Source organism: Poecilia mexicana, unplaced genomic scaffold, assembly GCF_051168715.1.
Source record: "Poecilia mexicana isolate PSO_F unplaced genomic scaffold, ASM5116871v1 scaffold_23, whole genome shotgun sequence".
Classification (NCBI taxonomy): domain Eukaryota; kingdom Metazoa; phylum Chordata; class Actinopteri; order Cyprinodontiformes; family Poeciliidae; genus Poecilia; species Poecilia mexicana.
The window spans coordinates 15587185-15613889 of NW_028263392.1; the positions used below are offsets into that span (position 1 = coordinate 15587185).

The 26705-nt window shown below is 36.5% G+C and overlaps 2 protein-coding genes across 2 annotated transcripts in view; one reads left to right on the forward strand and one right to left on the reverse strand.

Moving 5' to 3' along the window:
* Nucleotides 1-309: 309 nt before the first annotated feature.
* On the reverse strand, nucleotides 310-11000 carry rab21 (RAB21, member RAS oncogene family). The gene is made up of 7 exons (XM_014986149.2): nucleotides 10527-11000; nucleotides 4915-4974; nucleotides 4727-4834; nucleotides 3838-3901; nucleotides 2467-2521; nucleotides 2278-2366; nucleotides 310-1642 (listed from the first exon to the last, which is right to left on the reverse strand). The coding sequence occupies exons 1-7, from the start codon at nucleotides 10671-10673 to the stop codon at nucleotides 1503-1505; spliced, it is 663 nt and encodes a 220-aa protein (XP_014841635.1). The 5' UTR covers nucleotides 10674-11000; the 3' UTR covers nucleotides 310-1502.
* Nucleotides 11001-14809: 3809 nt separating this feature from the next.
* Nucleotides 14810-26705, forward strand: part of LOC106917301 (leucine-rich repeat-containing G protein-coupled receptor 5A) — a 42864-nt gene continuing 30968 nt past the window's right edge. Inside the window, exon 1 of the mRNA XM_014986152.2 lies at nucleotides 14810-15300. Coding sequence (XP_014841638.2) covers nucleotides 15032-15300 — 269 coding nt within the window. The 5' untranslated portion in view covers nucleotides 14810-15031. The remainder of the gene's footprint in view (nucleotides 15301-26705) is intronic.

Sequence of the window (26705 nt, forward strand, 5' to 3'; positions counted from 1 at the left end):
TTTGATTTATAACAACTGGAACATTGATCAACATATCTGATGACTAATTGCTTGATTATTTTGATGCCTCTTGGCAAAATGTAACGTTTACTGCTCGTTTCATAACTGTTATGTTTTTATGATGCAAAGCACTTTGAACTGCCTTGTTGCTGACAAACTTGAGTTCAGAGGATTTCTGCTCCTCTTTCACACAGGAAGTAGTCAGCTGCGGTTCACCACTTCCTGCCCAGAACAACTCAAGCAGGTTCTAACTGTAAAATGATTCACTTTGATTTCAGAAGTTTTGAAGCACAAACACTCAGACTTCCATCACTGTAAAATAACTTATTTTATTTTGTTTAAAAGTGAGACAAACAAAGCCATTTACAGGAATCAAACATGCAGTTTAACTTCTCTGTTCAGGGAGAAAAGCAAAATCCAAGGTGATGAAGAGGAGCAGAGCCAAGCGAAGGAGATTCTTCCGATAATCAGTAATAATAATAATAATGGCACATCAACAACGCGTCGTTGTTGTTCATTTTTCTGTTTAAATGTGGAAAATATTTTTGAATCTTGGAGAAATAAGATGTAATTTTAGGGCAGAATCTGAACATAAAAGCTGAAGCTCTGATTTTGATTTTGACAGAAATAAACATTTTAGGGTTTTATTTCGTAAACCTTTAATTACACAAAATAAATCAGACATAAAACACCAATGCAAACATATGTAGCTGGAGATAGACTTTTTTCTTTACATCTTTTATCAATCATTAAAATATCCGACAACTGATCATTATTTCCATCTACGTTTGATTTTCTGTCACATCTTTTAAAGTTACAAATCAGAGGAGCAACATGAGAGCAGAAATCAGTTTTTTACAGTGTATGAAATTTAATAAATGATAAATCCTGGCGTTAAGTTTCCAGTTCACTTCCTGATTAAACATGGAGTTATTTAGATGAGTGCAGCTCTAACTGGAGCCCTTAGAAACATTTTTACTGGCTTAGTTTGATTACAGGGCAAGTTCAGAGCTTTTTCTTTCTCGTTCTGTGAAGAAACCCAGCTGCTTATTTCTGCAGTTTTTCTGAGCATGCTCAGTAGCTCCTTGTTTCAGAGACGCTTCAACTGTGAATGCGTTTGAGGTTTTCCTGCCAACAAACCGATTAAAAGAAAACTCTGCCACCTCCGTCCAGCAGGTGGAGCCGTCGCGCCACCGAAGGTTAATAAAGACACAGCAGCTTCACTCCCAAACACAAAGAAAGAAACCAGGAGCCGCCATGTTTAATGTCACACAGAGAGAGACGGGTTACAGAGATCAACGTGCGACAGAAGCACACTCGGATAAATTTTATTCTGGAGCGAACACAGACCAAGAACTTAAATATGATTTCCCATGATCCTCAGCAGCAGAGGCGAAGTTTATTTTCAAGCGGATGAACTGGATGGCAGACGGATAAATGTATGTGTTGGTTTCATGTCTGCAGGCAGTGTGTGTGTGTGTGTGTGTGTGAGTGTGTGTGTGTTAGCCAGAGGAGCAGCATCCTCCGGCGGGCGTGGCCTGCGGCTCATCGTCGACTATCTGTACGCCCCGCCTGTTCGATGCTGATTGGCTGGCTCCGTTGCCCTTCGCTCTCTCCTCCGCCTGAGCTGTCTCCATCATGCCTGATGGAAAAACAGAAAAAAAAATGAGAAAATTTTACCTGCAAAGTTTTCAGCTGGAGCTGGACTATAAATCGAATTATCAATAAATCGAAGATAAAATTTTGGGAAATGTTAAATTAATTTTAAATTAACTGACAATTTTTTTTATTAAAAAAAGAGAAATTTTAGTTTTATTGAAATTATAAATTGTTAGTTTTTTTAATTATAAATTTGAAGCTTTTTTTATTTTATTTTAAGTTTTCAACATAAAGAATCCGTTCAACATGAGGAACTTTATGCTTGATACAAACTCGCAAGGCTGAACTATTGTGCATTAAAAAACATCCCAGTTATTTCTGTATGTTTGTACTACATATTTTATACTCATTTAAATATAATTATTTATTTATTCTTTGACAGTTGCTATTTTGTTATTTCTTTGAGCTTTCTTGCACAATTAAATTTTGATTCTGAAACGAACATAAATGGATAAACGTGTGTGTTGGTTTCATGTCTGCAGGCAGCGTGTGTAAAAGAAGTAGTAAGATAATTATTTTGTAATCAGTCTTGTCCTACTGATTTCTTATTTTCTTGTTTTTAAATCCTTGTTTGAACTAAATAAATAAATGAAATGTCAGACTGAGGTTCAGACTCACGTTTACACAGATCCAGGAACAGCTCCTCTATGCCTTTATTTAGCTTGGCTGATGTGTGGTAGTGTTTGGCTCCCACCGACTCTGCATAGCTGCAAAAGAAGCAAGAGGTCAGAGGTCAGCGGAGGTGTCTGGTTGGCGCCATCTATCTGCCTGCAGTGGGAAAAGCGTCTGATTTACTCCAGTTCTCACCTCTCAGCGTCTTCCACTGAGACGTGTCTGTCTTTGTCCAAATCTATTTTATTACCTGCAGAGACACAAACGATTTTAAAACACTGCAGCAACAAGCAATAAAACAATTAATCAAATGACAAATTAAAACGAGATTAATCATTTCCATTTGAATTATTTATTATTTTTTTCTTGGAGAAAAAAAACTGGATGACAAAATTCTTCAGTCTGATAATTATGTTTACAGAAACATCATAATGCATTTTATTCATAGTTTCGGCTGCGTGTTCTTTATTTCCACTTTATTTATTGTTTTTGGTTGTTGTGTGTTCTTTACTAAATTAAAGTTTATTTGTCTTTAAAAGGGGAAACTTGCATTATTTTACCATTATTAATATCTCAGTTGAAATACAAACAATATTATCACAATAATTATTGGGACAATTTATCATCCAGCAAAATTTGCTTTGCTATACAGGCGCAGAAAGAACATGTTTATGTCTTTGCAAAATGTCACAGAAGATCTGGATTTATAAAAATAGGAGTTTTAGACAAAAACCAGCAAACATCTGGTTTAAACGACAATAATTAGAGCTTAAAATAAAAAATGTATTCTCTTTTATCTAAAAAATATTTAATTTAATCCTTTTTAGGTCCACATAAAACCTAAAAAGGTTTTAAACATGTCAACATGTTTAATTAAAGTTTCTAAACGTGGAGCCTGAGAGCCAATGTTAAAATGAAGCCAGATTTATGGGTTAGAATGGCCTACTTAAAGTCCAGACATAAATCCAACTGAGAATCTGTAGTAAGACTTGAAAACTTTCACTCTGACTGAGCTTCAGTGGTTTTATAAAGAAAAACAATCACATTTTTGTTTGTAAACTTTAAAGTTGGTGGAGAAAAACCTCAAAAGTCCAGAATCCAAAAAACACGCCACAATTTAAAGATGTTAAATAAAAAATAAAAAATAAAAATAAATGTTGAAAACTGAATCCCGTTTCCAAACCGCAGATTTAATCTGGTCCGAACACATGACGGCCACAATTTAATCCAGTTAAAACGCTGGAAAACGTTTCTGTCCCCCGTGAAGCTGGAGCTGCAGTCGCCATGACAACGGCAGCAACACAACAAAAAAGAAAAAAAACAAATTTTCTCTTTGGCGTGAAATCCCAATGATGGAGCCAGAAAATGAAACTGACACTTTCCTCCTGATTTTTAGATAACTGCTTATTTCTTTTAACAACAATTAGTGATGAAATAAACTCAATAAACACAAAACCAAAGAAAATCACTGAGGCTGATTTGTGTTCATGCACATTTTCTGTTACTGAGGTTTTCTATAGATACATTTTCTTGTATTTAATTTTTGCAGTAACTTTGTCAACTCACCTACTATACATAAACAAATCTCGTTTCCCAACATTTTTCTCAGCTCTTTCACCCAGTTCTTCACCTGCAATGACACAAAAACACTGATTAGTTCTGCTAAACCCGTTAAATATAACATATTGTCACAGTTTTTACTTAAAAGCAACTTTCTTTAGGGTTCAGGTGAATCTCTGGCCTCGGTGTTGTTAGCATGTTTAATTAAAGTTTTGTAAATCTGCCTTGTTTTAAGTTTAAACCTGAGATGTTTCCCAAAGTGTCCAGCAGAGGGCGCCCTGACTCCACTGTTTAAAGGTGAAGATAAACTATCATGACATAAATGTCCCGTTTCTATCTTCATGCTGAATAATTTATCACTTTCAACTAAAGCACGACTGTTTATGATTATTTTCCAGTTTAAACATCTTATAATAATAATAATAATAATAATAATAATAATAATAATAATAATAATAATAATAATAATAATTCAGGAAGACTTTCAGGAATTATGAAAAACTTCTGATCAGGACTTGAACAAATTGAGTCTGGAATCTAAGGAATCTGTTCACAATAAGGAATCAATTCAGTGTCGGGAACTGATTCAACATAAGGAATCAGTTTAACATAAGGAATAATTTAGTATCAAGAACTACTCCAACATAAGGAATCTGAACTGATTCCTTATTTTTAAGAGTTTCAAGATGCTGAACAGTCTACATGTTGAACCAGTTCCTAACATGAACTGATTCCTTATTTTGAATCAGTTGCTGACACTGAAGAGAGTCAGGAAAAGAGATTCCCTAATTAGCAAAACTCTGTAGAGTCATGATTCTGTTCAAAATAAGGAATCAGTTCAGTTGTTGGAAGCAGTTCTCAGTTCGGAGCAGAGGAATGAACGCGGCACTTTTACCTTCTCGAAGGAGTCTTCGTCTGTGATGTCATAGACTAGAATGGCTCCGTTGGAGTCTCTGTAGTAGATTGGACCCAACGCGTGGAAACGCTCCTGACCCGCCGTGTCCTGCACACACACACAAAAACACAGGTTTCAGTTTGGTACTTAAACGCATCGTAAACAGCATCAGAGAGCATCTCACTCACCCAAATGGCCAGGTTGACCCGCTTCCCTGTGATGTTGAGCTTCTTTGTGAGGAAGGATGCCTGCAGAGGAAGAGGAGGAGTTAATAATCACTCCATTAAACATTAATGCAGAGGAGAGGCAACACTTCCTCCGCTTGGAGCCGTTTCTGGTCACTTAATTCATCCAGTTCCAGTTAAAATTAGCTAAATTTATCTGTTAGACATGAAATGCTTAAACTTTATAAACTGTGATACTTGATGAAGTTAAATTAACTTATTTAAGTTTGTTTTCATGTAGAAAGTAATCAGCTTCTATGTTTATTTTAAGGAGAATTGTTTGATTTAGAGAAAGGGTTCTCAAAGTAGGGGCAGAGGGCCGTTTGCTGCCACCAGACTGATTTTTTTCGGCCCCCCAACCACAATTCAGAATATATTAGGACAAAACTACAACTTTTAGATTAAAATCTACTTACATAAAACACATCTTTTATTCTATTTTCCACATCTACTCTAAGGTACATCTATAAACATCTAAAGTTCACCAAATCTGCTTTAATTGATGTATTAAAACTTTTCTATACACAGCAACTGTTTTTAAATTAAGACTGATATAAATACTGTTTTTACTACCGAGAATAGACAAAATATTTTTCCTGTTTTTCATGATATTAGCAGAAAAAAGACACAAATTTACCAGAAAAAATGTCTCAAAATTATTAGGAAAAAAATGGTTATTTAACAGGATATGATGCAACCAGCTCAGTTTGTGGCTCTTCAAAATAGACTCAATTGTTTTGCACAATTAATTCAAAACCCAAACACTGAAAATAATTCAGTGCTAATGTGTTAAAAAATGAGTAAAACTTATACCAAAGTATAACTCCACAAGATACCCAACAATCCTCATTTTAATAATTTGTTATTTTTTGAGTGGATTTATAAAATTACTACTTTATTCCCCTAATATGACGCTTGTATTCTTGTAATATTATGACTTTATTGCCATAATTAAAAAATTATCGTAGCCTGACTCATTCCATCATAAAGTTTACCTGAATCAAAGTCCAAATAAAAGAAGCTGTAAAATCCACTTGAAAAACAAGATGGCCGCCCTGGACGTGCTGACATCACAATGAGAGCAATGGTGGAAAAAAATAAATAGATAAATCCAATAAAAACAATGTACAAACCTGACCCGGTTCCCCCGGTTCTGTCTGGAGAAATAGACCAGAACTTCAGCAAACTATTATGAGAAAGAGAGACGCACCGATCCAAAATTGTCTGTATCGGTAAAATATTGAAATAAATTCTATATTGGGCATCAGTGACTATGGTGATCTATTCAGTCTAATTCTATACTTTATTATTTAGAATTCCTAATTGCAATTTCTGAACTATTTGGAAAAAGGCTTGTTGAAGTTTACTTTTTAAATCGTTTTTATCAGTTTATTATTTATATCGGCTGTTTTACTCCAAGTTGCACTGACTGAGCAAATTCAGGTTTGTGAAGATATTGGTGTGATGAAGTTATTAAATAAATGGTTAACTCAGCAGATTTATCACTGTGTTTAAAAAGGAAGTAACATTTAAAGTGAGTTCAGCTGTTTTTCTGTTTCCATATCAGCCGACGTTAAACCTCAGATATCGGTACTGGAAGTGAAAAAGTGGATCGGTGCACCACTAGCATCACTCCAGCTCTTAAACCATTTTGAGGAAAAGTGAACAGGAAGAAAGTTGCAGCTTAACCAACGTCTGTGTTGAAATGTTCAGCTTGTGCAGCTGTTGAAGCTGCCAACAGATTGCTCAACTCATATCTGTCAGGAAACTGAAACTCAAAGCTCTCAGGTGGGAAACAGGTGGAGCTTCGACGATTTAATCTGAGAGCTTCAGATCCAAACACGCTGCCATTTCCCGTTTATCAGCGTCAGAGGGAGGTTGATGAATCACCCCACAATTTACTGTGATAACGATAACATTTTTATTTTCAGGTCATTTTTAAGTTTTAATGGACTAATAATGCAGGAACACATTCTGAAAGATCAATAAACTTTAAATTGTAACCAATATTTAACAATGGAACTGGAAGACACTTTAAATATCCAAAATAACTAAACAAAACAACAAATAAAATGAATTATGAGATCTCTCTAAACAGACTGAGGACTTTCCTCATCCAGTTTTTGGTTAAACGATAAATCGACTTATTGCTTATTGTGACAAGACAAACATTTCTTGAATAAATCGGCTTCAAGATGACTTTCACATTTGTTTTAAATACCAAAAAGATATTTAGATTCTTCCACAAACTTCCGCCTTTTGCATCGTCGCCGTTTTGAATTAAAATTTTTGACTCCAGTCCAGATTATTCCTTAAACCTGGATGAGCTCAGAGTGAAACTTTTCTGCAGCAGCTGCTTTTATTGATCCTGAGTGTTTTTATTGCCCATATCAGCAGTTTACTCACGCTAAACTGAGCAGCATCCAAACGGCGGCGAGGGGCCAGAAAAACATGGAGTCCCATGACTCAGCGTGGCGTTTCATTAATGCAGAGCTCGTGCTGAGAATGACCCGACGTTCATACGAAGGAGGGAAAAAACCAAACAAAGCAAAGCGTGTTGGAAGTTTGTCCAACTTCTCCCCTGATCCTGTGATCTGCTGCTCTCCGTCTGAGGATCAGAGCGGCTCAGTTAATCGTTTTTCTGCGCGCAGCCGGGATGCGGCTCATGTGAGGCGCGGCGCCCTGCGGCGGCGCCGTGTGACTGCAGCGGACGCCTCCTCCGCCCTGCTGACATGATGGGAGGCGGACTGCAACTCCCAGGATGCACTTCACCGAATTCCGTTCAACGTTTCCACTGCTTTGGATCATCTGGGCCATTTATTTATTTATTAAGTATTTATTGGTTTATTTTTATTTTCTTATTCATTTAAATACATTAAATTATTTATTTAAATAATAATTTAGTTAAACTCATTTATTTATTATATTTAATGTTTTTATTTATATTTATTCATTAAATTTATTTACTTATTTGTTACATTTTTAATTTATTGCAATTTATAATTTTTTATTGATTTATTTATGTATTAAATGTTTTATGTACTTATTTATTTTTTATTTACTTATTTAAATTAATTGTCTATTAGCTTATTTATTTAGTTATTTACTTTGTTTATTATTTTATTTCCCTTTGGGATCAATAAAGTATTTTTGAATTTGAGTTTTATTTTCTTTGTCTCACCCTGAACAGTTTGGTTAATTTCTGGATTTTAACGTCACACATCCTGCAGGTTTGAACTGCGACTGTGTGACTGAACGTCAACGTCAGGATGTTTGTGTCCGATAAGAGAAAATTCAATAAAATGTATTGAGAAAAAGAGAGAAATGTCAGCGAGGGCGGAGGTTAAGCAACGATCACAAGCTTTACGGTCAATATTCACTTCAAACTTAGCAGGAACTTCCAAAATTAATCATAATAAAACTTTAACATTTTCTCAATTAAATTCAAAAATACTTAAATAATATGAGAATAAAATGAGGTACGTGAATTACAAGAATAAAGTTAATATTGTGACTTTATTCTCTGGTAAAAAAAAGGTGTTGGAGTTATTGTTCACTATAATTCATGGTAGAAACAATTTGGGGTCAAAGTTCAGGTTTTATTTGAGATTTTGAGACGCTAATCAGTAGTGTCGATATGATACGATATCGACACCATGATAATCATCATTTATCGTATCATTTATCATGATAAGAATTCCGATTTATTGTTAAGATAAATTCCAGTTTAAAAATGTTTTCTGATGAAGCGAATAAACTGTTTAGTTTATTACGTCTGTTTGGCAAACAGCTGCCTTGAAAAGACGTAAATCTAAACTGTAATAAACTACTCTTACTGTCACTTTTGCCATTATCACAAAATATTGTGGCAAAACTAAGTCCATATTGTACTAATTGGTTGTAAAACCAATACCTTGTTACGGATCATAATTGTCTAAGAGCAAAAGTCATGTTTGGTCGTCAAACCTTGACGTATTTTGTTAGGATTAGATGTTAGCCGAGCGCCCAACCCGCCTGTAAAATTCAGTTTTAAATTTCTGCAATGCTCTCACTAGATTCAAGTCTGAACTTTGACTAGGCCATTATAAGCGAACGTTTTGATCTAAACTATACAATTTCATCTCTGTATGCATGTTTATGGTGGCTGAACGTTCGACAAGCTTCAGAAAAATATCCCAGCTAAGGAGATTTATTTTCCTTCCTTAAGGTTCAGATTTCAGGATTGTTTCATCTGAGACGTTCAAACATGTCAACATGCTTTCATCTTTGTAACGTTTTCTTTTTCGTTTTCCCCTAAAATCTGCAGAAAAGTTTAAGTTTCAAAACCCTGAGCAGCAGTTAAACGTTTCAAACTGACTCTGAGGATGAAGAGTCAGAGTTTCAACTCTGATTTACATCCAGAGAATGTCCAGAAAAAAGATAAAATCTAGAGTTTAAAACAGAAACGATGCTAACTATTTCAACCAACCAATTATTTTATGAATGATTTAAGTAATTTCAACAGAAATAGAGCTTCTTGCCCAATGCGAAGACACAGTGGTGTCCGAATAATGATGTGGGAATTCTTGGGAAGATAACTTTGGAAATCTGTCATTTTTAAACCTCCACCACTTTCCCCCCCTATTTTTAGGTTTCAAAACAAAACTATTGCAAAAAGAGGATGGATACATGTTCATATGAAACAAGAAAAAAAAAACACAGTTTTCAATCAAATGACCAGAAAAACTGATCAGAAATAATATTACTGACACTTTTAGTCTCATTCTTTGAATATGAAATTATGAAAAACACATTAGATACATCTATATCGGCCTGGAATGATGACAGATTTTTCTGGATTATAAATTGTCCCGGAAGTTATTGTGATAAACAATAATATTGTTGTTATATTGTTGTTTAATATTATAATATTGTTGTTTTTAGACCATTTTGATGGTGTAATTATGCAAGAACACATTCTCAAAAATCAATAAGCTTTAAATTTTGAATGAAAGTTTAACACTGAAACTGGAGGACATTTTAAATATCCAAAATAAACAAACAAAACAACAAATTAAATGAATTATGAAGTTTTTGTAGCTAAAGTTGATATTTCTGTCCTTAGCTTCTGTTTATTTCTGTGTATTTATCTCACATTCGGTCTGATTCTGGGTGTTTCCTCCTGACAAGGTGGCGTGTTTCCTCTCCACATGCTTTTCTTTCTAGTTTACTTTGAATAATAAATTGAACTGGGTTTGTTCTTTTATGATCACACCGCTGTGCCAGTGAAAATGTAAATGTTATACAAATCTTTACAGCAGTTGGACATGTGATGCTCCCATTAATATTATTTTTATGGGAGAGAAGCCAGACCGGACTTTCCCCTCTCAGCCCGGACCTGCTGTGGAAGTGGATCCAACACTCCGATCCGAACTGGAAGTGAAACCGGATCCGTTCCCTGGTCTGGATGAACGTAAACAACTCTCACAAACACCTGACTGACCCCCCGCTCTCCAGCCAGAGAGCCCAGCACCGGGCGGCTGGGGATAATCAGCACCCCGGTTCGGCGGGATTCGGTTCCTCCCGGACCGTCTTACCTGCAGGGTTGTGATGTGTTTGTCGTTGAATTTGTTCTCGCAGTATCTCAGCACTAGCGACGTCTTCCCCACGCAGCCTTCCCCCAGTAGGACCACTTTAAAGGAGTAGGTTCTGCCGCTGGTTCCGGCCGCCCCCGCTGTTGCCATGGTGTCACTTTATTCCCCCCCAAAAAAAACAAAATCCTCGAGTTTTCCTCCAGAAAAACAGACGTTTGTTTCCGAGCTGCTAACAATGCTAACTCCGTCCGAACCGTGCACCGACTTCCGACTTTAAAAAAGAGGCTAAAATCATCAGAACAGCTCCCTGACAGCTCACACAACCCGAACTTTTAACGGTATCAGTCCGTAGCTGAAAGGAGAATGGGTCTAAAATCGGAACCGGATCGTTCTTCTTGATTCTTACGCCTTCTTTCCTCTAACTAATGGCGTCAGTCTGAGTTAGCAGCTAGCCGGCTAGCTTTAACCAAGATGGTTAATTTACAACACGATGAGTCACTGTACGAATATTTGAATGCTGGTCGTTTCGGTTAGTAGCGTTTCTAAGCCAAATTTACACGGGGCGTAGTTGGGGGGGGCGGGGGGGGGGGGGGTTCAGGAGGCCACAGAATTTCACAATATATTTAGTGAGCCAAAGAGCCACTTAAAGCTACAGAGTTGAGGGTTGCAGATGTTTTTCAATACAACTAGAGCTAATTAATACTGATAATTATAATAAAAACAGTAATAATACATTTTATTTGTAGAGCACTTTCTTAAAAACTAAAATGCACTTTATAGGAATCAAGCAAAGTTACCAACAGAACACTTATGTACATCAAGCAAAATCACAAAAGGAAAACACTTAAGCACATAGCACTGGGCATTAAAAAATTAAGGTCATTTTTAAACTCATTGTTAAAGTAAAATTATTAATGTAAAAATTAAATTGGTCTGATGGCCAATTAGCTACGGTTTCTGTGATTTATCTTTGCACTTAAAAAAAATATGAATGTTTTTTTAGCATTTTTATCATGTTCAAAAAAGCAAAAAAAATTATAACAATCATTTTGCGGTGATTAATTATTATACAAGTGTAAGCTACATCATAAAGCTTCATACAGTAAGTAAATTGTGATGTTAAAAGTGTGATTAAAAGAAAATAACTGAATCCAGAGCTTAGAAGTGGCAGCCGAGTGAGACATCTTCACTTTAACCTACTCTCTGCTGTATCACGTGATACGGGCCGTCAGAGCTGCTGGAGTTTCTCACGTTGACAACAGGCAGAAGGAGGAAAACATCGAAGAAGCTCAGGGTCCATTCGCCACTTCGTAACCCCGTTTCGTAACCATGAGTTTCCATTTCGTACCTATGCACTTAAACCAGGTGTTTCACTTTATTTTTCGTTGTATTTAAGTATTTTCACTTAAATTAAATGACTATTTATTATTATTATTATTATTATTATTATTATTATTATTATTATTATTATTATTATTATATAAATGCTCAAATTCATATAGAATAGAAATATATCTGTTATATCCAGTGATTCAAATAAAAAAATAAAAAAAGATTACTCTGTAAACTTTTTGCAAACATGACAAGTACAAGGCGGTGAATCAGGAGATTATTGGAAGAAAAATAACCAAATAATTTTTTAATGTCAAAACTTAAATAATAAGTCGTTGTTTGTATAAACAAGTTTTCTCTGTGAAACTTACATCGAAAATGAGAATTTCCTGCGAATTCGGGATAAACAAAAACCTGGAAATTTATTGCAATGTTGCAGTTTAACCACTAGAGGTCAGTGTTTCACCATTAAACAATGAGTCTGAAACCTAAACGGTAAAACTTCACAAATATTGATAAAATATAAATTACAGTAATTTTAATATTTTGATGATTTAGTGATTTTGATTTTAATAAATAAAATTTCCTAACTAGAGTAAGGAAAAGTGATTATTTTAACTTTTTCTAGAAAGTTTTAAAGCTTTCCCTTAAAGCAGCATTTAAATGTTGATAAAACTAAGTGGTTTACTTTTACACAGCAATTAATCTGATTTATTTAACAAAAAATTGTGCTTTTATTTTTAAACCTGAACCCATTCGTTACTCATTTTCATTCAGTTGAGTTTTAACTTCAGTAAATGATTTTCCAGTTCAGCTAAAGATCTACAAACATGTCTGAGACAAAAAACTACAACAAAAGGGATTTTATGGTTGACTGTTTCTTTAAATGGACGCTGAAGCCGGTCGTGTTTTTCCTCAGGTCGCCTCATGTTGCATCATCATTGCCTCTCTGGTGGTTTGATAACATCTTCATATCTCACCTTTTCCTGCCCCCCGCCCCTTTGCACATATTTGTAACGTAGAAAGCCTCTCTGTCTGATTTCCATAAAATGCACTGACACAGGAAGTGAGCTGGATTAATCATTAACTTCAGTCTGTCAGATTTCTGACACGTGGTCCTTCAACAAACCTAAAAATAAACTCCTGAAGCCAGATTTTTGTTGCTTATACATATCAGTGAATGTCAGGACCTTAATCTGACAATTACTTACAAATTAATAATTAAAATAGTGACATTACATGATAATTTTGCTTACAGTTGGATACATTAAGTAGAAGAATTCCCAATTAACAGAAATTAGAACTTAAAAACCTGCCGTAAGTTTAAATAATACAAAAACTGCATGGAGGTAACCATATAACAAAATAAGGAAAACAGTTGAAATAAATATTGAAATTATTTTAATAAATAAAAAATGTACAAAACATGATAAGAAATTACACCTCAGATGTAAAAAATACATATATATATAAATATAAACAAAAAAAACTTTGAAACATGAAAAGATAGAAAAAGAAAGCAGATAAACGACTGAAAATATACAAATTGAAAATAAATGTTAAATAAAATGGAACAAAATATGGAAAAGAACAACAGGAAGACAGAAAAATGCAAAATAAATTCAGATATAGAAAATGATTAAAAAAACTTCTACGATGGATTCAAGAAATGAAAAAATCTGAAAAGTGTGGTGTAAACTCATAAATCTGGCCCTTTGAATCTGTATGTTGTTGGTTTCCCAGCTGTGGACATTTAGAGATTTTCCATAGATTCTGTGATAGATTTAGGTTTGGACTTTGACAAGGCCGTTCTAACTCATGAACATGCTCTGATCTAAACCATCCCATAATATATTTGTCTGCATGTTTGACAGGTGTTACTGGTTTTAACTCCATCAACCAGCTTCTCAGTTTCCGCTGAAGAAAAGCATCATCACAGCATGATGGTGCCACCGCCATGCTCCATCCTAAGAATGAATTCAGCTTAACAATCGACTCCTTGACCAGCAAATATCTTATCAGCAGATATGAAACGGACAATAAAAAGTTCAAGACGACAAAAGAATAACATCTGCAATAATAATAATAATAAAAACAGATAAAAAAAATCTGGATTTTATCTGGAAAGTAAACTAAATCCAGGAAAGTTACAGTTTTTAAATTTGAGGAGCAAGTCCTGAATTTATCAAGTCATGTCTGACGGTTTGGGCGTAATGACCAGGGTCACATCTGGACGGAAAAAATGGCAGCATCATATTGTGGGAAATGTTTTACTGCAGAATCACCTGGTGAATAAGAAGTTAAAGATGAAAATCCATCCATCCATCCATCCATCCATCCATCCATCCATCCATCCATCCATCCATCCATCCAGGAAGAAAACCCATTAGCCCATTTTGCTAATCGAAAATTCACTAATTAGAAAATAATTTTGGTAATTTTCCATTAGCAAAATACAAAGATATGTGCTAGTGTCTTTAAAATGTTGATCAAATTTGTTTAAAAACTATTATTTTGTTAATGGAAATTTGTAAACTCTGGTATTTAGCAAAATGCTAATATCTGGTCTGTCCCATAAAACAAACAACACAAGGTTAAGAAAAAGAAAACATGAATAAAATAAATAAAAAACAAATATGTGGTTCGGGAAACTTATTTTAAAGGCCTTTATCAAAGTGCTGCTGTTTTAAAAATGTTTACAAAACATATCTGTAAACATAAAGTTGTCTGAATATGCAACACTTCCAGTTTAAAGCAAATTTTGCACATTTGAGTTCCCAGATTTAATGTTTCATAGAAAACCCGTAAAGAAGCGTTTTCCCCACTTAAATGCCAAAATCAGATTTAAAAAATCATTTTTCTCCAGTGTAAATCATGCAGCTGATGGGATGAATCCCAGATCTGGCTGTTTTAAAGCGGAGTGGCCCCCCTGTGATCGCAGGGGCTGGGTGTATATATAAGTGGACGGGGTTTTTCACGCCGCTGTGCTGAGTGGAGGGACTCACACACACTCCGCATTTCCACGCGTCCAGCCTGGAAACACACCAAGCTGCAAACTTCCAGCTCCCACAACCTGCTTTCCCTCATCAGAGGAACTACCTACAAATTCCCACAACTTCTCTCCCCTTATTCACCCACTTCTGCCGCGGGCAAGAAACTTCCACCAGTTGCGGGACATGCGGGGGTTCGAGGCTTTGTTAACGGTGCTTGCGGTCTTCTCGGTCGGGTTGTGGAGCTCCGAGGCCGGGGTGAGGATGCAGAAAGCAGCAGCAGCAGCGGGGAACAGCTCCGGTGATTCCCGGGAGGAGAGCTCCAGAGCAGCGGGACACGCCACCTGCCCTGGCCGCTGTCGGTGCGAGGGGGACGGGCTGCTGCACCGGGTGGACTGCTCGGACCTGGGGCTCCGGGAGATACCGAGCAACCTGAGCGTGTTCACATCCTATCTGTAAGTTATTGTTTTTTCATTATTATTATTTTGTTTGTTGTGTGAGAGTGCACACATGTTACGGTCGCGGTGGGAATCAGAACACCTGTCTGTTCTGCGCATGTCAGGTCGCGTTGGCGGCAAAAAAAGTTGATTTACTCTGATGCAGAGGTGGTAGAGCACCCAAAAATATAATCAAGGAAAAACAGCACTACTTTAACACATTTCTACTAAAGTAAAAGTAAAAAGTAGCCATCCAAGCAGGGCCGGTCCATGCATTTTTGGGGCAGTGAGCATATTTTCATTTGAGGCCCCCCATATCAACATTTCACCACCAGATGCTTTATCATTCCTAAGCTGTATGTATGTAACATACCGGCTAGCTTTAGCATAATTTGAGGGGTGTCCAAAGTGGGGTGCAGGGGCCATATACGGGCCTCGGACTGACTGTGTGTGGCCCCTGACTTCAGTTCAGAAAGATACAAATTTGGGCCCCTGGTTCAGGTATTTCATATACCTGAACTCTCTATCTTTAATTAGGACAAAATGATCACAAACAACTAAAATCTTCTTCCAAAAGAAAAATATTGGCTATAATACAAAGGATTAACTTTTAATTAATTTAATAAACTCAGCTAAATACAGCAAGCATTTTCAAAAAAAGAGTGGCCTAAATCCTTATATTATTGATCAGAATTGATTGAATTTTGTTCTATTTTCTTCGATTGATACTCATAAAATAAGCAAAATAATTTTTAATAAGCAGAACCCTTTTTAAGGTTTGGATCTAGAATAATTTACACATCCTTTTTGGATATGCCATATTATTTTAACTACTTGAAAGTAACATCAACAGAAAAACAAGGAATTAACGGTAAACAAGTTAAGATTTTTAATATCTTAAATTTCTCCAACATGCAGTGGAACAACAGCAGGAAGAGTTTAACCTATTATTTGTACCAACTATAAAAATAAAATAGAAATATTTTTTCCATGGGTAATAGCATCTAGTTTGTATTAATTAAAGTTGCTAAAGAAATTATTATGCTGGCTCTGTGCTCTTGGGGTCCCCGAGAGGCGTGGAGGTCCTAAGCATCCGGTTTGCTTGCATATGAATTGGGCCGACTCTGGATCCAAGAAATTACTCAAGTAAGAGTAAAAAAGTATTTGTAAAAAAGTTTACTCAAGCACTGAGTAACTGATCAAATTATCAATCATTTAAAATTAAAAAATGACATCATCAGACAGATAAAAATATAAAGTTAAGTGGAAATTTTGGTATTTTAAGGACAAAAATGACAATAATTCATACAAATAACAAAAAAAGACACAATTAGGCAAAAGTAAAAGTTTTCCAAATTAGTTTATTTTAATAAAGAAATGAAATTTTAACAAAAACTGCAGGTGTTTGTCTGTGTCTGGTGAATTTCTGGTTGAAACATGTTTGTTTTTCATTCAGCGGGTTGAAAATCCAGAAATTTTACTAAAGTAAGAGTAAAAAGCACAGCGTAGGAAAAAACTCCTAAAAGTGAATTTTTTCCAAAAAGTTACTCAAGTAAATGTAACTAGTACCCAACTCTTCTCTGATGTTTCCTCATCAAGAGGTTCTGGGTTTTATTTCCACATTTCCTTCATTCAGGGTTAAGATTATGACCACCTGCACAAGTGAGTAGATTACCCAAAAATTACACTCAACTAAGAGTGGAACTACTTCATCATAGTCTTACTTAAGTAAAAGTAAAAAGTATCTGTCCAAGAAATTACTCAACTGGTAAAGTCTTCTCAAGTAACTGATAAAATCATTTAATATTTAAAAATTACCTCATCAAATAGGGAAAATTATAAAGTTAAAAATTAAAGTAAAAGGCAAAATGTAAATTTTTCCCATATTTCTTTCAATATAAAACTTATAAAATTTTAACAAAAACTCCAGATGTTGCTTACAGCGGATAGAAAATCCAGAATTTTTCTCAAATAAGAGTAGCGATACTTCACAATAAAGTTACACAAGTTAAAGTACAGAGAAGGAAAAATACTCCTAAAAGTTGTTTTATTTATTTTTTTCCTCAAAAAAGTAATGGAACTAGTTCCTACCCAATGCTGGATGTTTGCATTATCAAATTGTTTATCATTCATTGTGATCAATTTCTTGTAAAAATTTAATTTAACATCACGATAAGTTCCAATTAAAGCTGCAGTTTGTAACTTTTATGAAAAATGTTTTTTTACATATTTGTTGAAACTGTCATCATGCTGTGACCAATCAGAGCCACGAGCCGGGTCTTAGCGCTGTCAATCACCATTGCTTTCTGCTTCGCTGTAGCTAGCACAGCATGTTGTGAATGCTAAGGGTAGTTGTCATAGCTACTGAAGACGGCAGATAAACTGTTAGTCTGCCATTATCCCGTTGAGCAGCAATTACATGAAAAATCTCAGAAATTTTGAGATTACCTTCAGAAATTTTTCAGAAAAAGAATAAATTCTGAGCTGGGTGGACAAATTTCAGAAATTTCTAAAAGTCCGGTTTGTTTGTTGAGTTGTGAATATGTAATTAGACCAAAAATCAAACTCTGGTCCACCTACAAACCTCAGTTTTAGTTCAGTTGAAGTGAATTCTGGTGCGGTTCAAATGCATATGTGAATACAAGTGAACTGGAGACCGCTCCAAAAGCAGGAAGCAGACTACAGCGCAGGGCATTCTGGGTAAATACAACCAAAGCAAACTTGTTAGCCTAGCACAAGAAATGTCTCTTTATCTTTTACCAAAGAGAAAAGAGAAATCCTACAACCGCTAAAATCTGGCACCTCTCCATTTGTTTTGCATTTCGTCTTCAGAGGTTTTTGTGTTGTTTCCTTCAGTGGTTCTTGTTGCAGTGCCCCCACAGGCGAGGAGGGGAACAGGTTACTCAAAGGGTTTGGCTGGTTTGACTCAGTTAAGCGAGAAAGAGCCACAGCAGCTGAAAATGTAAGAAATGTCGCAGTTTTGGTCCTAAATCGGATGCGGCCAACTGGACCTTTAAACGTAAAATCACCAAAGAGACCCTAATACCAAACATCAAGGTCTAGTAGCTCTTAGTTATTAGAACCACATGCTGTGGTCATCAAGAGATAATGGGGGAAACAAATCTACAAGAATTTATTGAAATCATTATATGAAAACTTAAACTGAATTAAGCAGAAATAAAAAAAAAAACAATTTAAATATCATCTAGAGAACATAAAAAATGCTCTGGAAGGTTTTAGAAAATGTTTGGGATTTTGTATTCTTAACTAGATTTAGATGGTTGGATTGTTTTCAATGTATAATTAGGAAGGTTTAGTAATCTGTAGGTAGGTAATTGTTTTTTTACTTGAAAGTTTAGCAACTGTTCAATAAATTACTTGAGTATTTTAAGATTTAACTGGTTCTGTAATGGCTATTCTTCTGAGATTGATAAGGTCAAGCTTTTCAGAAGTTCAATGATTTGAATGAGTCCGAGTGCAACTTGTTTTATGGCTTTTGGAAAGTTTCCAAGGATTTTTTTTCTTAGTTTTTTTTTTTTTTTAAGAGCTCTGATTGTTGCCAAGAGTTTCTAAAAAGTTCTAGGTGTTAAATAAACGTCCCATTGAGGGAAATTGGGGGGTGAATGGGGTTAAACTGGCGTAAATAAGTTTCCGCGGTCGTGAAAGACGTCTGAGGACCTGAACGCTGTTTAAGTGTCAGGGTTTGGGTTTCCTGAAAGCGGTTTCGGAGGTGTCAGATGTCTGCATGGGATCTCTGGGGTTCTGAAAGAGCTTCCAGGTTTTGGTGCGGTGGTTTAACAACTGAAGTGAACTTTTATTGTTTCTAGTTGAGTGTAAATTCTTGTAGAGGCAAAACAATAAAACTAATTGAAATGTATTTCGCCTCCCAGCAGGTGACTGGCTTTGATACAACACATGTCTGCGCTCCGGTGAAGCATTACGTCACTGAGTGGTGTGTTTGTGAGGAAGGGGAACCTGCTTTTCTTGGCTGCAGCCCGAAAACCGAACAATGTCTTGGATTTAAATTTCACTCTCATTAAAGAAAACTCACTTCTATTCAGGCCTGTGTGTGTGTGTATGTGTGTGTGCGTGTGTGTGTGTGTGTGTGTGTGTGTGTGTGTGCGTGCTCCTCTGGGTTTGTCTGCGGAGGGCAGATGGACTCACAAAAACACGCACCGACAGTCGATCAAAGGCTTTTTGGGTCTTTATTAGAGCTGCAATCAGGAGCTGAATGCAACAAAAACATCAAGGAGTTCCTTTGAGAGCGCGAAGCTCAATTTTTAAAGTATGCATTCCAACCAGCCGTAAAGTTGTCCAAGAGGAACGCCTGTTTTTACTGAATACATTAGACTTTTAAATCTGCTCTGTGCTGGTTATTGTAGAATTCAAGCTGATGTAACATAAAATAAAATAAATCTGAACTTGTCTGCATGTAACGTTGCAACTAAAAGTTTTCACACAGATTAAGTTTGTTGGTAAAATGTACAAACTAGCAGCTTTTTGCAGTAATTTGATGATTTAACACAACTTTTAAAAGGTTATGCCGTCTAAAAGTATTTAATCTCTCCTTGAAAAGTAACTTTAATAATTAGTTGAGTTTCGTAATGATAAAAAAAACAATAGCTATATATCCATTCAATTATCATGTTAATTTTGGGTGAAGAAGAAAAAACAAAGAAAATGGGAACTGATCTTTTAAAATGTTGCAAAAATTGCGAATTAGGTGTGTTTCTGTTGGTTTGGCGCGAATCAACAGGGAAAGCGCGATTTCGTCAGACATTAACGCAACGCAAACTGAAGTTGAGGCAAACTAGCATGGACACATTTAAAAAATTAGCTGGTTTTCTTCAATGTTGAAAGTTTGGGCTTAAACATCTTTCAGAGTTTCGTGCCTCTGGTCACAGACCCACCAATGAATGGGAAAGTTCGCTCCATCAGAACTCATTAAATGTTTTGACTCCATCACCTCTAAGCAAGTGAGATAAGTTTGTTGCAAAATTGAGGAAATTATTTTGATTTTCGCCACTTCCATCAACTTTTTCTCCTGCGATACGTCAAAAGAAAACGAGCATCAGGTTGTGATCATGTTGATTTGCTTATTTTGTTAAACACCAGAGTGGCTAATAACTCCGGCTGTAAGGTGTTCATCAGAAAGCACCTGAAGAACCGACCTGAAGTAAGTAAAACTCAAGGCAGGTTGTGTCCAGCATGTGTAGGGTCTGCAGAATTTACATGCCTTTTTTCTTACCCTAGATCTGTATGCAGGTTCAGCTTCCTTAGGTTCAGTTATCGACTCACACATTCGATGTAGCTTAAGTCCTTCAGATTTGTTGCCTCTCAGTGTTTGTCTGTTGCCTAGCAACCGTGATTGTGCTAAATATGAGCTGGTGAAAATTGAAGCTCAAAATCTTGTTGAGCTTTTTAAATTAAATGAATGATTTGAGTAGGATTCCTAGTCAAACTCCGGTCTGTCTGCCTAGAAAGTTCGGTTCGTTTGGTTCGTTTGTGGAGGTGTGAATGCTAATCAGACCACATTAAACTCTGGTCCACCTACAAAACTCGGTCTGGGTTCGGCTGAAGAGAACTCCGGTTTGGTTCAAATGCTTATGTGAATGCCAAACAAACTGGAGACCGCTCCAAAAGCAGGAAGTGAACTACAATGTAGGGCATTCTGGGTAAATACAACCAAAATAAATGTGCTAGCCTAGCGCTAGCAGGAGAAACATGTCATGAGCCTTTACTAAAAACAAAAGAGAAATCCTTAAACTGCTGAATTTTGACTTTACTCCACTTTTGTTCACATTTCAAGAGGAAGGAAGTTGCACTCAATGTTTTCTTCAGAGGTTTTTGTGTTGTTTTCTTCAATAGTTCTTGGTGCAACGCCTCCACAGGTGAGGAGGGGAACAGGTTTTTCAAAGGATTTGGTTGGTTTGAAGAGAGAAGGAGAATCACTGCAGCTGAAAATGTATCAAATGTTTTTGTCCCAAATTGAACTGACTACCCAGTGTGAAACACACTCTCTGCTCTCTTGATTTAGCTGGATTTTGCTTTCCAAGAAATGTGAGTAGTCAAGCTAAATTAATAATTTTAACAACAAAGGAAACAAGTCTTCACGCATCTGGTTGTTTTGACAAACGAAATCCCGTTTCCTGATAAACAAGTGTCTTTTTCTAATATCAAAATGTGTTTGAAGACGTGAAAATGCATCGTTGGCGTCACAGCGGCACCTCTGATTACAACTCTGTCGAATCAACCAATTTCTTTCCACTGTCTAGTAATCAGCAAACCAACCAGCTGGAAGAGCTGAGATTCTGCGTTTCAACCCGAACTTTTACAACCTTCTCAGTAAAGAGTAACCGATATCAGACGTCATAGCTAACAGCCTCCAGCCTTCTGCCTGTCTGACCGCCATCAGTGTGAATGCTGCCATCTGTCAACGCCTTTATGTGTGTGCTCTAGCTGCATGCCTAAGCAGCGCTGCCTGAAGCGTGAATGGGCCTGCGAGTCTCCTTTCTCCCCTCTCACTGACAGGAATGCATTTAGCCTTGCTGTGATGAATGAACCCATGTGCATATGAAGGATTCTGCTGCCACGCCCCCTTTGGCAGCCATGTTGGACTTCTTGAGGTCGGACCATTCAGACACGGCTACTTCACTTTAGGTTCTTGCTTTTCCACAACGCGAGCCGAAACGTCTTGAATGTTTTCTATGGTCCAGCAAACACTCACACAGGTAGCTGCAACATGACATCACAGACGGGTAGATCCATCTTCTTCAGAGGTCATGAGAGAGGTCAAGCTGACAAACCGTCTGGAAACGGGAGATTCATTCCACTGATTATTGGAGATATGAGATCAAATGTGGCAAATTTACTGATTTATAAGGTTTGTAAAGCTGGGAATGGCCAACTGGAGCGTACAGAACATGTTTTTAATGTGTTACAGCGGAAAAGATTACCGTAATTGTGATTAATTATTTTATGAAATTATTTTCAACTAATTTAGTTAATTAACCCCAAACTGTACAAATTAAACATTTATTACACACTTTGGATTAATGACAAAACCTTATAAAATATGTTTTACCCCAAACTCCTAAATTGGGATAGTTTTAGTTTAAACGGATTCACGTACTATTTAATACTATTTTTATTGGCTTTAAGCACCAAAATGTTAATTTCTGATTTAAAACAGGACTTTAACTATTTTTGCATCTTTAATGTATTATAAATATTCTGTAGATTACTTAAGCAGTTAAAGAAAAATATGAGAATTTGACCAATTTTATTAATTGCAACTAACAATTAATCACATTATAATAATTTCTATTCTGATCACTAATATTTTTTGAAGGGCAAATTTGTTTATATTGAGATCATAATTTGGGGCCTTCAGAATGACTTTGTACGGTCCTCGATCAGACTGCTTTACCGGTTTCTTTAAAATGTCTGTTTAGTTTATTGGTAAGGTGGTCAACCTGACACTTTTGGCACCAAATGCAAAAACTGTAGACACTTCTGAACAAAAAATGTCTCGTTTTTTAAATTAAAAATGAGATTTTATTTATTTTACTTTTAAAATGAACTAAATACTCAATATTTTAACAAAATGTTAAAATATTTTTAACATTTTGTTAAAAATATTTTAACAAAATATTTTTGTTAAATATTTTGTTAAAATATTTAACAAAATATTTTCATCTTTTTTTCAAAAAGATGAAAAAAATTCATCTTTTTGTATCGTCGTAAATCCAAAGCAGATGAAAGGATAACACAAGAAAAATATAAAATTAGTTAGATCAGCGCCTCCAAATCTGAGGCCATGGTCTTGAGCCGGAAAAGGGTAGAGTGCCTTATCCGGGTCGGGGGGGTCGTCCTGCCTCAAGTGGAGGAGTTTAAGTATCTGGGGATCTTGTTCACGAATGAGGGAAGAAGGGAGCAGGAGATCGACAGGCGGATTTGTGCAGCGTCTGCCATGAAACGGGCGCTGTACCAGTCCATCGTGGTGAAGAGAGAGCTGAGTCAAAAAGCGAAGCTCTCGATTTACCGGTCGATCTACGTTCCCACCCTCATCTATGGTCATGAGCTTTGGGTCATGACCGAAAGAACGAGATCACGGATACAAGGGGCCGAAATGGGTTTCCTCTGCAGGGTGGCTGGGTTCTCCCTTAGAGAGAGAAGCTCGGTCATCCGGGAGGGACTCGGAGTAGAGCCGCTGCTCCTCCACGTCGAGAGGAGCCAGTTGAGGCTCAGACATCTGGTAAGGATGCCTCCTGGTCGTCTCCCTGGTGAGGAGTTCCGGGCACGTCCCACCGGGAGGAGGCCCCGGGGAAGACCCAGGACACTCTGGAGGGACTATGTCTCTTGACTGGCCTGGGAACTCCTTGGGGTTCCCCCGGAGGAGCTGGAAGAAGTGGCTGGGGAGGGAAGTCTGGGCCTCCCTTCTGAAGCTGCTGCCCCTGCGACCCGATGCCAGATAAGAGGAAGAAAATGGATGGACGGATAGTTAGTTTGCGCTCAACAAGGACGAGATGTGAGTCTATTTTATTTTGAAGACACTTTTTAGCCAGGCTTAAGGAGTGGCTCACATCTGTCTGTGCTTGTTTATGATTGTTTATAAATATTTTAATCTTTCTCCTGCAGAATGTTTTAGTGATTTTCATTATTTTAATAGGAAAAATTATCAAACTTGGATATTTTTAACGTCCACAACTTGGATTTGTAATCTAAAAAGAGAAAAACATTAAAAAGTAAGAATAATAAATGCCTGAAGGGCAGTGTGACACATAAATCTGATACTAAAATGGCAGCTTTGTTTATAATCAGGGTGAAGATGAATCATAATCACAGCAGGACAGAGCAGCAATAAAGATAAGGTTTAGTTTGTTAGAAAAAACTTTATACACTGCAAAAACACAACACCAGTCTGACTTTACGTCAGCATAAAATCAGAATTTATGTTGACATAAAACAAAATGTCAACATTTTATGTAGCAAGAATCGGCATTGATCACATTTTATTAAGTTTATTTTTCTAGATCATTTCAGCAACAAAGCAGTTCAAAGTGATTTACATCATAAAAACAAAAAATCATAATTTGAAGCATTATATTTTTCCAGTGTCGTCAAAATGTTGATTAATGTTCCATTAACTCTTAACAGTTTGGTTTTTAGTCTGGATTTAAAGGAACTCAATGTTTCAGCTGTTTTGCAGTTTTCTGGAAGTTTGTTACAGATTTGTGGTGCATAAAAGCTGAATGCTGCTTCTGCTCATTTGGTTCTGGTTCTGGATGCAGAGCAGAACCAGAAGACCTGAGAGCTCTGGAAGGTTGCTATGACAACAGCAGATGTTTAATGTGATGGGCTGCAAAGCTGTTGTCTGATTGACTTTTTGAAGTGAATAAGCTGATGCAGGAATCAGTGCAACTGATGATGAACACATCAATGAGTTTCTCTAGATGTTCAAATGTTCAGGAGATGGAAGACCGACTTTGTAATTGTCTTTATGTGTCTATGAATGTCAAAATATGTCAGTATTTTGGTGCTAAGCTGTTCAGTGATTCATAAACTAACAGAGGTTTTTTTAAAGTCTGTTCTCTGAGCTACAGGAAGCCACTGTAAGAACTTTAAGACTCGGGTTTTAGTCAGGACAGCGGCAGCGAGACCTGGAAGACACTGTTGCAGTAATCAGCGCGACTGATGATAAACTCATGGATGAGTTTCTCTAGATCTTCCTGTGATGTTAGTCCTTTAGAAATGTTCTTCAGGTGACGGAAGCCTGACTTTGTAACTGACTTTATGTCACCCTGAAGGTCAAAATATGGCAGTATTTTGATGAAAAACCAAATATTTCTGATCTCTCTGAAGCTGGATGCTGACTGACTCAGGAGGATGTAGATATTAAATCCATGTCTGTCTTCTTTCAGCATGTTGCGGTCTGCTTTCAGGGTTAACTCGTCTGGATGGTTCAGTACTTTGAACAACAGAACAGCTCATTTCAGATTCTTTCAGTGAACCCCATTCATGTTCCCTTGTTTATGAGATTTTTGTTTCTTTTTCGTGGTTTCGGGCTGACGGGACACACCCGTCACTTCCCCCGCGTCTGCCGGTGACATCTGTCTCGCTCCTCAGACCTCCTTAAATTCCTGACCAGATGCACCTAAAGATGATCCGATTCCTAAATGAGTCCTCAGACCGGAGGAGCTTTGGGTTTCTTCAGAGAAATGGACCTGGCAGAGCTGCTGTTTGTCTTCTTCACACTGATCTAACTAACCAGGGGATGAACAAACCCCCACATGTTTTGCTGCCCCAGGGGGCCCCCCGCTGACCCACCTCCCAAAACACTGAAAGAAGAAACGAAAGAGGACAAAAACAGAAAGAGAGGCCTCACTGTCCCACTATGCCTCTTTTTCTTCTTTCTTTCTTTCTTTCTTCCTCCAGAGTTGTCTTTCTGCTGCCTGCAACATTTGAATAATCATTTGATATCCATCAGTTTGAGCCTGAGGAGACACAAAAAGGCCAACAGCCTCACAATCAAAACACACAAGGATTTTTGCCTTTTCATCATCAAAAACAATCTTATGGTCCCGGACTTGGATCTGTTGCTCAAACTGAGACTCACAAGATTTAAAAAAAGTTAATAAATGCCTCAGGATCCATGTGATCTATAAACAGGAGACATCAGATTACAAAATGGCAGCTTTGTTTATAATCACGGTGAAATCTTTGTTGAACTAATCATCAAAACAGGGAAAAATATTCGCAAACAGCCTAAGTGAAAGGTTAAGTTATTAAATATTGTAATGTAGCTTTAACTTTTAAAAAACAGGTTTATTTTGGCTTTATTAATCACACACTTTATAATTTTTGTATCCAGTTTTTACCAACAATTGGATGATGAAAGTCTTCAGTCTGGTGAATTTATCTCAACCAGACCCTTTTTTTCAAAGGATAATTTTGCTTAGAGATTTCATAATTAATTTTATTTATTGTTTCTGTTGTTTTTTGTTTTATTTATTTGGGATATTTAAAATTTCTTCTATTTTCAGTGTTAAATGTTTATTCAAATTTAAAGTTTATTGATCTCTGAGAATTACACCATTAAAATGGTCTCAAAACAACAATACTATCCTTTATCGCGATAAATTCTGGGACAATTTATCATCCAGCAAAATTTGTTGTCATGACAGGCCTATATAAACATTATAAATGTGTTTTTCGTAGAATAATTGTATATTATATTCACAGAGTGAGACTAAAAGTTCCAGTAACATAGTTTTGATCAGTTTTTTGGTCATTTGGTTGAAAACATGAAATTACTTGAAAATGGTCTCAAAACAACATTATCGTTTATTGCGATAACTTTTGGGACAATTTATCGTCCAACAATATTTGTTTAAAATACTCAATTTCTTTCTATAAGTCAA